Source organism: Delphinus delphis, chromosome 5 (assembly GCF_949987515.2).
Source record: "Delphinus delphis chromosome 5, mDelDel1.2, whole genome shotgun sequence".
In the NCBI taxonomy this organism is placed as follows: domain Eukaryota; kingdom Metazoa; phylum Chordata; class Mammalia; order Artiodactyla; family Delphinidae; genus Delphinus; species Delphinus delphis.
Genome location: NC_082687.1, coordinates 58721714 through 58733969, shown reverse-complemented (window position 1 = coordinate 58733969; position 12256 = coordinate 58721714). Strand labels below are relative to the sequence as shown.

The 12256-nt window shown below is 39.1% G+C and overlaps 1 protein-coding gene across 5 annotated transcripts in view; it reads left to right on the top strand.

The window, feature by feature from the left end:
- The window catches only part of ADGRL3 (adhesion G protein-coupled receptor L3), an 872689-nt gene that overhangs the window by 686797 nt on the left and 173636 nt on the right, over positions 1-12256 (top strand). For 3 of the 5 annotated variants that reach the window (XM_060012453.1, XM_060012456.1, XM_060012454.1), the window contains 2 exons: positions 6278-6580; positions 8669-8772. In XM_060012453.1, the coding sequence (XP_059868436.1) occupies positions 6278-6580; positions 8669-8772 (407 nt within the window). The remainder of the gene's footprint in view (positions 1-6277; positions 6581-8668; positions 8773-12256) is intronic. The other 2 variants (XM_060012458.1, XM_060012455.1) reach the window with 1 other exon arrangement.

The following is a 12256-nucleotide window of genomic DNA, read 5'->3' as shown; positions in this document are numbered from 1 at the left end:
TGCATCTATGTTCATCAGTGCTATTGGCCTGTAGTTTTCTTTCTTTGTGACATCTGTGTCTGGTTTTGGTATCAGGATGATGGTGGCTGCAGAGAATGAGTTTGGGAGCATTCCTTGCTCTGCTCTATTTTGGAAGAGTTTGAGAAGGATAGATGTTAGCTCTTCTCTAAATGTTTGATAGAATTCACCTGTGAAGGCATTTGGTTATTGGCTTTTGTTTGTTGGAAGATTTTTAATCACAGTTTCAATTTCAGTGCTTGTTATTGGCCTGTTTATATTTTCTATTTCTTCCAGGTTCACTCTTGGAAGGTTATGCTTTTCTAAGAATGTGCCCATTTCTCCAGGTTGTCTATTTTATTGACATATAGTCACTTGTAGTAATCCCTCATGATCCTTTGTATTTCTGCAGTGTCAGTTGTTACTTCTCCTTTTTCATTTCTATTTCTATTGATTTGAGTCTTCTCCCTTTTTTTCTTTATGAGTCTGGCTAATTGTTTACCAATTTTGTTTATCTTCTCAAAGAACCAGCTTTTATTTTTATTGATGTTTGCTCTTGTTTCCTTCATTTCTTTTTATTTTATTTCTGATCTGATCTTTATGATTTCTTTTGTTCTGCTAACTTTGGGGTTTTTTTGTTCTTTCTCTGATTGCTTTAGGTTTAGGGTTAGGTTGTTTATTTGAGATGTTTCTTGTTTCTTTAGGTAGGATTGTATTGCTATGAACTTCCCTCTTAGAACTGCTTTTGCTGCATCCCATACGTTTTTGGTCATTTTGTTTTCATTGTCATTGTTTCTAGGTATTTTTTGATTTCCTCTTTGATTTCTTCAGTGATCTCTTCATTATTTAGTAGTATACTGTTTAGCCTCCATGGATTTGTATTTTTTACAGATTTTTTCATGTAATTGATATCTAGTCTCATAGCATTGTGGTTGGAAAAGTTACGTGATACGATTTCAATTTTCTTAAATTTACCAAGGCTTGTTTTGTGATCCAAGGTATGATCTATCCTGGAGAATGTTCCATGCGCCCTTGAGAAGAAAGTGTATTCTGTTGCTTTTGGATGTAATGTCCTCTAAATATTAATAAAGTCCATCTTGTTTAATGTGTCATTTAAAGCTTGTGTTTCCTTATTTATTTTCATTTTGGATGATCTGTCCATTGCTGAAAGTGGGGTGTTAAAATCCCCTACTATGATTGTGTTACTGTCGATTTCCACTTTTATGGCTTTTAGCCTTTGCCTTACTGTATTGAGGTGCTCCTATGTTGGGTGCATAAATATTTACAATTGTTATATCTTCTTCTTGGATTGATCCATTGATTATTATATAGTGTCCTTCTTTGTTTCTTCTAGTAGTCTTTATCATAAAGTCTATTTTGTCTGATATGAGAATTGCTACTCCAGCTTTCTTTCGATTTCCATTTGCATGGAATATCTTTTTCCATCCCCACTTTCAGTCAGTATATGTCCCTAGGTCTGAAGTGGGTCTTTTGTAGACAGCACATGTATGGGTCTTGTTCTTGTATCCATTCAGCTAGTCTATGTCTTTTGGTTGGAGCAGTTAATCCATTTACATTTAAGGTAATTATCTATATGTATGTTTCCTATTACCATTTTCTTAATTGTTTTGGGTTTGTTATTGTAGGTCTTTCCCTTCTCTTGTGTTTCCTGAATAGAGAAGGTCGTTTAGCATTTGTTGTGAAGCTGGTTTGGTGGTGCTGAATTCTCTTACCTTTTGCTTGTCTGTAAAGGTTTTAATTTCTCTGTCAAATCTGTATGAGATCGTTGCTGGGTACAGTAATCTTGGTTGTAGTTTCTTCCCTCTCATCACTTTAAATATGTCCTGCCACTCCCTTCTGCCTTGTAGAGTTTCTGCCAAAAGATCAGCTGTTAACCTTATGGGGTTTCCCTTGTGTGTTATTTGTTGCTTTTCCCTTGCTGCTTTAAATGTTTTTTCTTTGTATTTAAAATTTGATAGTTTGATTAATATGTGTCTTGGCATGTTTCTCCTTGGATTTATCCTGTATGGGACTCTCTGCACTTCCTGGACTTGATTGACTATTTCCTTTCCCATATTAGGGAACTTTTCAACTATAATCTCTTAAATATTTTCTCAATCCCTTTCTTTTTCTCTTCTTTTTCTGGAACGCCTATAATTTGAATGTTGGTGCATTTAATGTTGTCCCAGAGGTCTCTGAGACTTCCTCAATTCTTTCCATTCTTTTTTCTTTATTCTGCTATGTGGCTGTTATTTCCACTGTTTTATCTTCTTGGTCACTTATCTGTTCTTCTGCCTCAGTTATTCTGCTATTGATTCCCTCTAGAGAATTTTTAATTTCATTTATTGTGTTTATCTTCATTGTTTGTTTGCTCTTTAGTTCGTCTAGGTCCTTGTTAAATTTTTCTCATATTTTCTCCATTGTATGTCCAAGATTTTGGATCATCTTTACTATCATTAGTCTGAATTCTATTTCAGGTAGACTGCCTATTTCCTCTTCATTTGTTTGTTCTGGTGGGTTTTTACCTTGCTCCCTGATCTGCTGCATATTTCTCTGTCTTCTCGTTTTGCTTAACTTACTGTGTTTGGGGGTCTCCGTTTTGCAGGCTGGAGGTTCATGTTTCCCATTGTTTTTGCCCCCAGTGGTGAAGGTTGGTTCAGTGGGGTATCTAGGCTTCCTTGTGGAGGGGACTGAGGCCTGTGTTCTGGTGGGTGAGACTGGATCTTGTCTTTCTTGTGGGCAGGACCATGTCCAGTGGTGTGTTTTGGGGTGTCTGTGACCTTTTTATATTTTAGGCAGCCTCTCTGCTAATGGGTGAGGTTGTGTTCCTGTGTTGCTAATTGTTTGGCATAGGGTGTCCAGCAGTGGAGTTTGCTGGTCGTTGAGTGGAGCCAGCTCTTAGCGTTAAGACGGAGATCTCTGGGAGAGCTTTTGTTATTTGATATCATGTGTAGCCGGGAGATCTCTTTTCGTCCCACCTCAGAGGCACAGGCCTGACACCTGGCCGGAGCACAAAGACCCTCTCAGCCACAAAGATGAGAAGAAAAGGGAGGGAGAGCGAGAGAGAGAGAGAGAGAGAGAGGCAGAGAGAGAGAGAGAGAGAAAGAAAGAAAAGAAAGTTATTAAAATTTTAAAAATTATAAATTATTAAACATAAAAAAATTAGTGTAATAAAAAAAATAAGAAAGAAGAAAGCAATGAAACCAGAAAACAAATCCAACAATGATAATAAACGCTAAAAACAATACTAAAAAAAAAAAAAAAAGACAGACAGAACCCTAGGACAAATGTTAAAAGCAAAGCTATACAGACAAAATCACACAAAGAAGCATACACATACACACTCACAAGAAAGAGAAAAAGAAAAAAAAAAAAAAAAAAATATATATATATATATAAGTAAGAGAGCAGCCAAATCAATAAACAAATCTACCAATGATAATAAACTCTAAATACTAAACTAAGATAAACATAAGACCTGAAACAAATTAGATGCAGAAAGCAAACCCCATGTCTACATTTGCTCCGGAAGTCCACTGCCTCAATTTTGGGATGATTCATTGTCTATTCAGCTATTCCAGTGATGCGGAGTACATCAAGTGGATTGTGGAGATTTAATCCACTGCTCCTGAAGCTGCTGGGAGAAATATCCCTTTCTCTTCTTTGTCGTGATATTGCGACAGCCTGTGGCGTACCGTGTGTCCTCCCAGGGAAGTTGTCCCTGAATCACGGGACCCTGGATCACAGGACCCTGACAGTGGCAGGCTGCACAGGCTCCCAGAAGGAGAGGTGTGGATAGTGACCTGTGACTGCACACAGGCTTCTTGGCGGCTGCAGCAACAGCCTTAGCCTTTCATGCCCGTCTCTGGGGTCCGCGCTGACAGCCGCGGCTCGCGCCTGTCTCTGGAGCTCATTTTTGCAGTGACCTGAATCCCCTCTCCTCGCGCACCCCAAAACAATGGTCTCTTGCCTCTTAGGCAGTTCCAGACTTTTTCCTGATTCCCTCCCAGCTAGCTGTGGCGCACTAGCCCCCTTCAGGCTGTGTTCACGCAGCCAACCCCAGTCTTCTCCCTGCACTGTGACCAAAGCCCAAGCCTCAGCTCCCAGCCCTGCCCGCTCCGGCGGGTAAGCAGACAAGCCTCCCGGGCTGGTGAGTGCTGGTTGGCACCTATCCTCTGTACAGGAATCTCTCCACTTTGCCCTCTGCACCCCTGTGGCTGCACACTCCTTTGTGGCTCCAGCGTTTCCCCGCCACCTGCCAACCCCTCTCTCTGCCAGTGAACGGGCTTTCTAGTGTGTGGAAACCTTTCCTCCTTCACGGCTCCCTCCCACTGGTGCAGGTCCCGTCTCTATTCTTTTGTCTCTGTTTATTCTTTTTTCTTTTGCCCTACCCAGGTATGTGGGGAGTTTCTTGCCTTTTGGGAGGTCTGAGGACTTCTGCCAGCATTCAGTAGGTGTTCTGTAGGAGTTGTTCCACATGTAGATGTATTTCTGATGTATTTGTGGGGAGAAAGGTGATCTCCACAACTTACTCCTCCGCCATGTTGAAGGTCTCCAAGAAATTTTTTAAATGAGACGGAATCTGCCAGATTTGGCAATTTGGGTGATATGGTGTATACAGAAAAAAGAAGGGGAAAGAAGGATACTGTGGTTTCTTGTATGAACTTTGAGTAAATGTAGTTATGAACATTACCATTCACATGGAGAGGGAACGCGAGAGAAAATGGAGGAAGAAGGGGAGAGGAAACAGAAGAACAAGCAAGAAGACAAAATAGCAAATAGTATCATTTCAGAAATGCTACAATTTCAATGATTAAATAAGTGTTTAAAATGGTTTTGAAGAACCTACGGGCAGGACAGGAATAAAGACACAGACATAGAGAATGGACTTAAGGACATGGGAAGGGTAAGCTGGGACGAAGTGAGAGAGTGGCATGGACATATATATACTACCATATGTAAAATAGATAGCTAGTGGGAAGCAGCCACATAGCACAGGGAGATCAGCTGGGTGCTTTGTGACCACCTACGGGGGTGGGTTAGGGAGGGTGGGAGGGAGATGCAAAAGGGAGGAGATATGGGGATATATGTATATGTATAACTGATTCACTTTGTTATAAAGCAGAAACTAACACACCATTGTAAAGCAATTATACTCCAATAAAGATGTTAAAAAAATAAATAAGTAAGTGTTTGAAAAATTCATAGACCCTCCCCCTGCCATCTCTATTCTATTTTATGCACCAAATACACTGTGATGGATTTCCCATCTCTTCTGGGGCAGCAAAGTCTAATTGATGACATGGTAAAGCAGACCATGAATGACAAACAACAGGAGGCTCAGCACAGTTCTCCCTTCAGTTTCTTAAACTTGTGCTACTTTGAATCTGACCAGAGCCAGTTCCCCCACTGTTTATTGCCAGTAAGTGAGGCTAAGACTAGTTTCTAATCTTACAGTTAGGAAAGCAGTGTATGTATGTGGAGGCCTGGTACACACTTGCATTCCTATGATGGGAATCTGAATATATTTTACCAGAAAGATAATTCTCTTCAGTGATTATTTCTATAGTATCATTAAGACATTCCTTTGTATACATTATAGATTTAACAACCTGTTAATATCTGATCAATGAACCTAACCACTTTTATCTGGAACTTGGAAAATGCCACTTTAAAAATCTAGTTAGAAAATAATTTATGAACACTAATTGGAAGTTACTAATGTGAAGTTTGAAAGTTTTGATACAATTGGTCTGTTTTAAGAGCATCAGAGTACATCACGCTACTCGAATTCGTGTTAAGGATATTATACTCAGAATTGCTCTTTACCTTTTAGCTTGTGAGCACTTTAATTTCTGATTTTTTTTGCTACATCTTTAGAAATTCATGTTATAGTTAATGTGGAAAAAATATTGTATATAGCTCTCTCCCTTCCTATACCGAATTTGAAGATTCTAAGGAGAGGGCTTTAAATGTTTTAATCCCCTAATTGTCCAAAAGGCCTGAAGCTTCTTAAAGCTTACTGAAGAGTTGAATTGTGCTGTAACTTTGTTTTCTGTAATTGAAGTTGAGAAAAACTAGAAACAAGCCTACATTTAGCATTAGTCAGATGACTGTCTTGATATTCAAGTAGCACTCTGATATTTTGATATTGGCTTATTTTTCCCATGTTTAAGGCTCGTTGAATTGTCAAATAAAAATGACTTCTGAAGTCTTAGGACATTTTTAGGTCCTACTGTGAACAAGCAATGTAGGCGTTTTCTTCTGAATTTTATTTCAGATATCTCTACCGCAGGACCTCTTGGCACGGGAAGCACCACAACCAGTACCACCCTTCGGACCACAACTTGGAACCCAGGCAGGAGTACCACCCCATCGGTGTCAGGAAGAAGAAACCGGAATACCAGCACCCCATCTCCAGCAGCTGAGGTACTTGACGACATTACCACACACCTTCTGTCAGGATCGTCCCAAATTCCAGCTCTGGAAGAGAGCTGTGAGGCTGTGGAAGCTCGAGAAATCATGTGGTTTAAGACCCGTCAAGGACAGATGGCAAAGCAGCCGTGCCCTGCAGGAACTATAGGTAAGTCTGTCCTACAAAGCTGAGCTAAAAGTGTATTGTTACTTTGGCTTGCTTTCCTAGTTTTTTTTTTTTTTTTTTTTTTGGTCACAACATAGTTTTGTTATTTAACATTTGATTAAATTCTGGACTCAGCTAAATTACAATTTATAGCCAAGTATTTTCAGAGTTTGAGAATGCAACCTGAAGAAGTCACAGGTGAGAATTTGGTGGGAATACCTGTGAGATCAATAGTTTTCACCCATGCTGTGAGGTCAAGTTACAATTAAGCTATGGATGTCCCAGCTACTCCAAAGGGCCAGCTCACCTATGCAACAGCCCAGAGTGAATCACTGGATTGGTGGGAGCTAGTTCTCATGCTTGTCACCAATTGTCAAATGTTTATTGCAGAAAACTAGATCAAGGACTTCTGTATTAGATGATCATTGAAACTACCTAACATTTAACAAAAGAGAAGATTTGACTGTCCTTTATTACCAGTCATCATAGCTGTCCTTTAATAGTTGGAGCCTCTTGACATACATAGTCAGGGATGATGCTGGCAGGAGCCAACCTCCTCTTACACAGCATCCACTAGAGAGATCAATCCTGCATTGTTTTCTCTAGGAGGTAGTCAAGAACTAGATAGCTCTCTGCCCCCCGACCTTTTTCTTTTCACTGATGTGATTCATAATATCACCAAATGGTAACCATATTATTATTTACCATTTTAAGCCAGAAATAATTTGATTTCTTATTGTTACAGATATTGATCTTCATAAAACTAATACTTGACACCCTGCATAAAATTTGCATTATTGCATAAAATGTGTAAATAAAACAAATGCATAATAGACGTCACTAGACTAGCATTGTTGGGGGCTGTGATTTTGGGTGTTATTGATTTGGTTACTTCAATAGGTTAGTCTTAACAAAGTTTCAATGTGGAAATGTCCTTCTGAATTCCATGGTATATGAAGTGGTGGGAAGATAAGAAGATACATAAAAGTGCACATTTAATTTGTTTTCATCAAAGTGTTTAAAAATATTCTGAGATCTTCCTTCCCTTTATGAAGGGGCACAATATTTAGTTCCAGAGTTGTCTGTGGTATTGGAATCAGAAAACATTTTGAACTTTTCTCTTAGCGCTGTCCCCTTAGTTCTGGACCTCAGTTCCTTTATCTCTAAAAGAGAAATAACAACAGCCCCCCTTTCTTCAGATGTTTGTTGTAGAGGTTAGTGAAATACTTTATTTGAAAGCAGTTTGCAGACTGCAAAGCACTACAGAAATATGTTGTTCTTGTTCTGTGAAAATTGAGAAAGGGATTTACAGGAAACCTTCTGAAGCCCTCCATCCCAGGTGACTGTGCTTACTCTGCGGTCTTCTTTTTGCCCTTTCTCTGTCCCCTCTGCTGTGCCCCCTGTTCAAGGCCCACACAGTCTTTTCTCACCTGAATTATTGCAATAGCTTCCTCACAACTTCCATATCACTCCCTGAAATTCATCCTCCATGCTCCTGCCACAGTTATCTTTCTACAGCCTAAATCAGCCCATTTGTCTCCTCTCCGTAATGGTCTTCATTGATTTTCCATCACCTACAGATGACAGACAAGGGCGTTTATGATCTGGCTCTGCCAGCCGTTCCAACTCCATTAAATACAACTCCCTTACCCAGTAGACCTCAATTCAAAACACTTGATGATTCCCAAAGACAGCATATTTTTCCTTTGCCTGGAATGCCCTTGCCCACCTTGTTTTCCTAAAAAACCTGCAAACTGATTCCTTTAAGACTCAACCGCTACCTTGCCTCTGAAAACTCAAGCAGTAAGCCCCATGGAGTCAGGTACCACATTCATCTAATTCGTGAAGTTATTCCCTGTACCTGGTATAGTTGTCAGCAAATGCTTTAAAAACATTGAGTGTTTGTTGTATTATGTTTCTGTAATGCCAGTTGCTTGCTAGGCACTGTACATGGTGTTTTAATAGACATTACCTCAGTTTAATGATAATAGTCTTACCTTTACTCATATTTGAACATATTAGGGATATAAAGTCATTATAAGAAAGATGGTTTGAACGTTTGAAACAGACCTATTTCTCTCATTATTTTAGGAGTATCCACTTATCTATGCCTGGCTCCTGATGGAATCTGGGATCCCCAAGGACCAGACCTTAGCAACTGTTCTTCTCCTTGGGTCAGCCATATAACACAGAAGGTAAATCGTGTCACTGACAAGGAAGGCTTTGCCAGATCTAGATCCTCTGTTGTTGATTATAACTGCTGAAAACAAAATAGTCAATAATTTTTAAATTAATGTGGAAAAAAGTCTCCATTTTATTTTAATTTAAGATTTAATGACAAGCCTATTATGCTATGAGCTAATTCTAGAATTTTGTTGTTCTTAAAGGGGAAATCCATGTACTTCCTCTAAGCCAGGCAGTATTGCTTATGATAATTTTATTATTAATAAAATTTTTATGGTATTGTGAACTACAGATATAAAAGTCCAAGAGGTATTATAAATCAAGCAAGCAGAAGCTTCTAGCATATATACATATGGATTTTCCTGTGGAAATAATAATTACAAAAAAAAGTCTACCTTTGGAATCTTAATCCATTTGATAAATGTTCTGTAACCTAATCATTTATCAGTGTTAAAAGTATACACACGTGTGACAGAATCTTGCAGACTCAAGTTTGCAGGGCTTATTTGGTTGCAATATGTTGAACATTTTTATTATTAATGCACTGTGGGGCTTTGAATTGATTTCATTGCAAACAGAGACCAGATGTGCATTTATGCCAAAAGGGCTATGGGATGAATCCTTATTATAGCAATTTGTGCGGATTTATGCACTCTTAAAATGGAGAGTCCTTCTATGTTACATGAGCTATGCTGAGGAATTTCTGAAAGAGATTTTTCCTGAGAAGTATTACAAATGATGGCCTTGCTAAAAGCCTCTCTGTGCCATTTGCTCTTCTCTCTATTTGTTTTTAACCAGGCTTATCCTCAATAATATACTGTTCAATAATCCATAAATATCTACCTAGTAGATTCTTTAGCAGATGAGCCATAACCATCTGTTTACCCTAAATCATGGAAGAACAGTGGTTATATTGACTCCAGTTACCCTCTTACATGTGCATCTCCATGCTTGTTGCTATTCATAATGATGCTTCTCCAATTTCAGTACTGTTCCTGCCACAGTTCTTATGTCCTTTGATTTTATTACAATGTAGCTCAGACCCCAGGGCAAGTAACTCTTCCTGGATGTGATCAGATTAAAAGATCAGTAGCATATCTCCTTACATTAGCGACTTTTAAAAGATATTCCCTACATACTAAGCCCGGGGGTTAATATTAATTCAGTAATAATTCACCTAGAAAGTGAGTATTTTCATGATAATTCCTGAATATGGTTGGCCTATTTCATTGCAGAAATTACTGGTGACTTTAACTGATAATGATGCTTAATTCTTTTCTTTCCTCTGCAGACCTGCTAATCTTGTGACAAAAGGCACAATTCCTTGCAAAGAGCAGACAGCTCTTGCCCATTTGATTTAGGGATGGAATGTTTTTGTTTTATAGCAAGTATGTTCCGTTCTTTTGGAGCATTTCTGTGTAATCCTGTAGCACCTGTAAAATTATGTTGTATTATAATTATATTAAGATTATTCAATTTAGAGAGTTGGAATTTATAATAATACCTTAGCTTGATTACTTATAAATTTATAGAATTGTCAAAAGTATAACAGGAGGTGTTTGAGCCCTGTGAATTGGCTTATGTAACTATTGCCAGGTCAGTGCTGGAGCTGGTGTTTAGCTGGGTCTACCTTTATCAACATGTCACATTTAGCCACAACACTGGCTACACTGTGAATAGATCATGATGGCCTTTATATCCCACACCCACTTACCTAGTCTCTCTTCACTTTTCTCCAGTCTTGTACTTATACCTCCAAGTATTTATGCTATTCATTAAACATAAATGATAGTTGAACAGGTTACCACAAAACTCTAACACTTTTAACTATTCACATCGTAAGCTTCTGAGAGAGAATTTGTATGCACTGTCCACAGAGTTATTTGTCCCTATTTTCTCTCCCTCCTCCCCAAAGCATCTTCCACAGAATTCATCCCTTTGCTCATTTACTCCCTCAGGACCTGAGTCCCAAAAACAAACAGATGGAACCTTTGAAGAGGGTTTGTTTACAGTGGCATTTGTGGGAGCAGAGGTGAACTGCAAGGGCTTGAGAGGAACCCAGAGCTAGTAACAGGGATGGAGCTGTTCCCAACCCCAGGCCTCTGTTGCCAGATCAATGGAATGACGGAAAACTGGTAACAGGGTATCCTTGAGAGGAAAGATGACCTATACAGACAAGAGACACAACCTAGCCTCAGGCAACTCTTCAGAAAAGATCTAGGGGAATAAATACTCTGATCTCACCCACTCACCTCTTCCAGCCTCCTCACCTGCCCAGCCTCACCACTGGCCAAACCCAAACAAAAGCCAGAGAAGAGGGGTGCTCTTACTAACATCATGTAAGTCCACTTCCTAGGGCAGAGAGAAGGATGGAGGAGGATGGAAAGAGGCCTTCCTTGAATTAGCAAATGGAAAGTAACCAGCAGAGTTCACAGTTTTTGCTTCCCTTCTCTCACCCCTCCTCGCTTTCCCTTGTTCCATCCTCCTTCCTCTGTTCTGACCTCCCTTCTTTTCTTTAATTTGTTTGTTAATGCCAGTGTGAAAAAGTAAAAGTGAAATAGGTATCCGGAATGATTTGTTCCTTCCCTCCTCTGCTCATTGTGGTTCAGACTTTCAACATAGAGTAACACTTGTTACCCGCAATAAAAGCATAGATGAAAAAAGAAAAGAAGGGGGTGATTCTCTCATTTAAACAGTGTATTCAGTTTTCCCTCTGCAAGTTTGTGGGTGAACGTACCTTGGAACATGAGGCCCATCTCTTATGGCTTTATAGTGCCTGTGGGGAATTCCTGAGGGCTTTAAAGAAAAGACCACCCTGGATCGCAGTCACTGCATCTTTCCCATGGGAGGATCTTTCATTTTGTTATTGGTACTATTCACACACTGTATGTCAGGCACCACTGTAGACAGCAAGTATACACAAATAAGTGGATCAGGATGCTTACTTTAGTTGGAAAAAGCAAACCTTAAATTTTCATTTTCATTAAGAAATGAGTAATGTTTTTTTCCCCTACAGTCAGGCCAGGAGGGAGAAAGCAAGCAGAGAATCTTGATGGTTTCTGACTCACAAATGAATTTAGGCCCCTTGCATACTGGTGAAATTATAGATTAAATTTTGAGTGATATTAAAGAATAGATTACATTTCACTAGAGAAAATCTAAGCCTTTAAAGGCAGAAGAAATTTGTTACAAACTGGCCAGAATACTTTCATAATCATGAGATTTAATAATTTGTATAGAAGGGGAAAAGCAAAAGTTGTACAAAAAGGTGCAGTGGTGGAGTGTAGGGGCAGAGAGGGAAAGAGAGATTGGTAGGTGGGTGGGTAGGTGGATGAATGGGTGGACAGAAAGGTAGGTACAAAGATAAACAGATGATTGGATACAAAGATAGATTAAATAGATAGTGAGATTAGGTACATATGTCTTCAAATTAATGTTTTAAAAATATGTTTCTGGTCATACTGGAAGCCAACAAATTAGTTTAGAGCTCTGCCT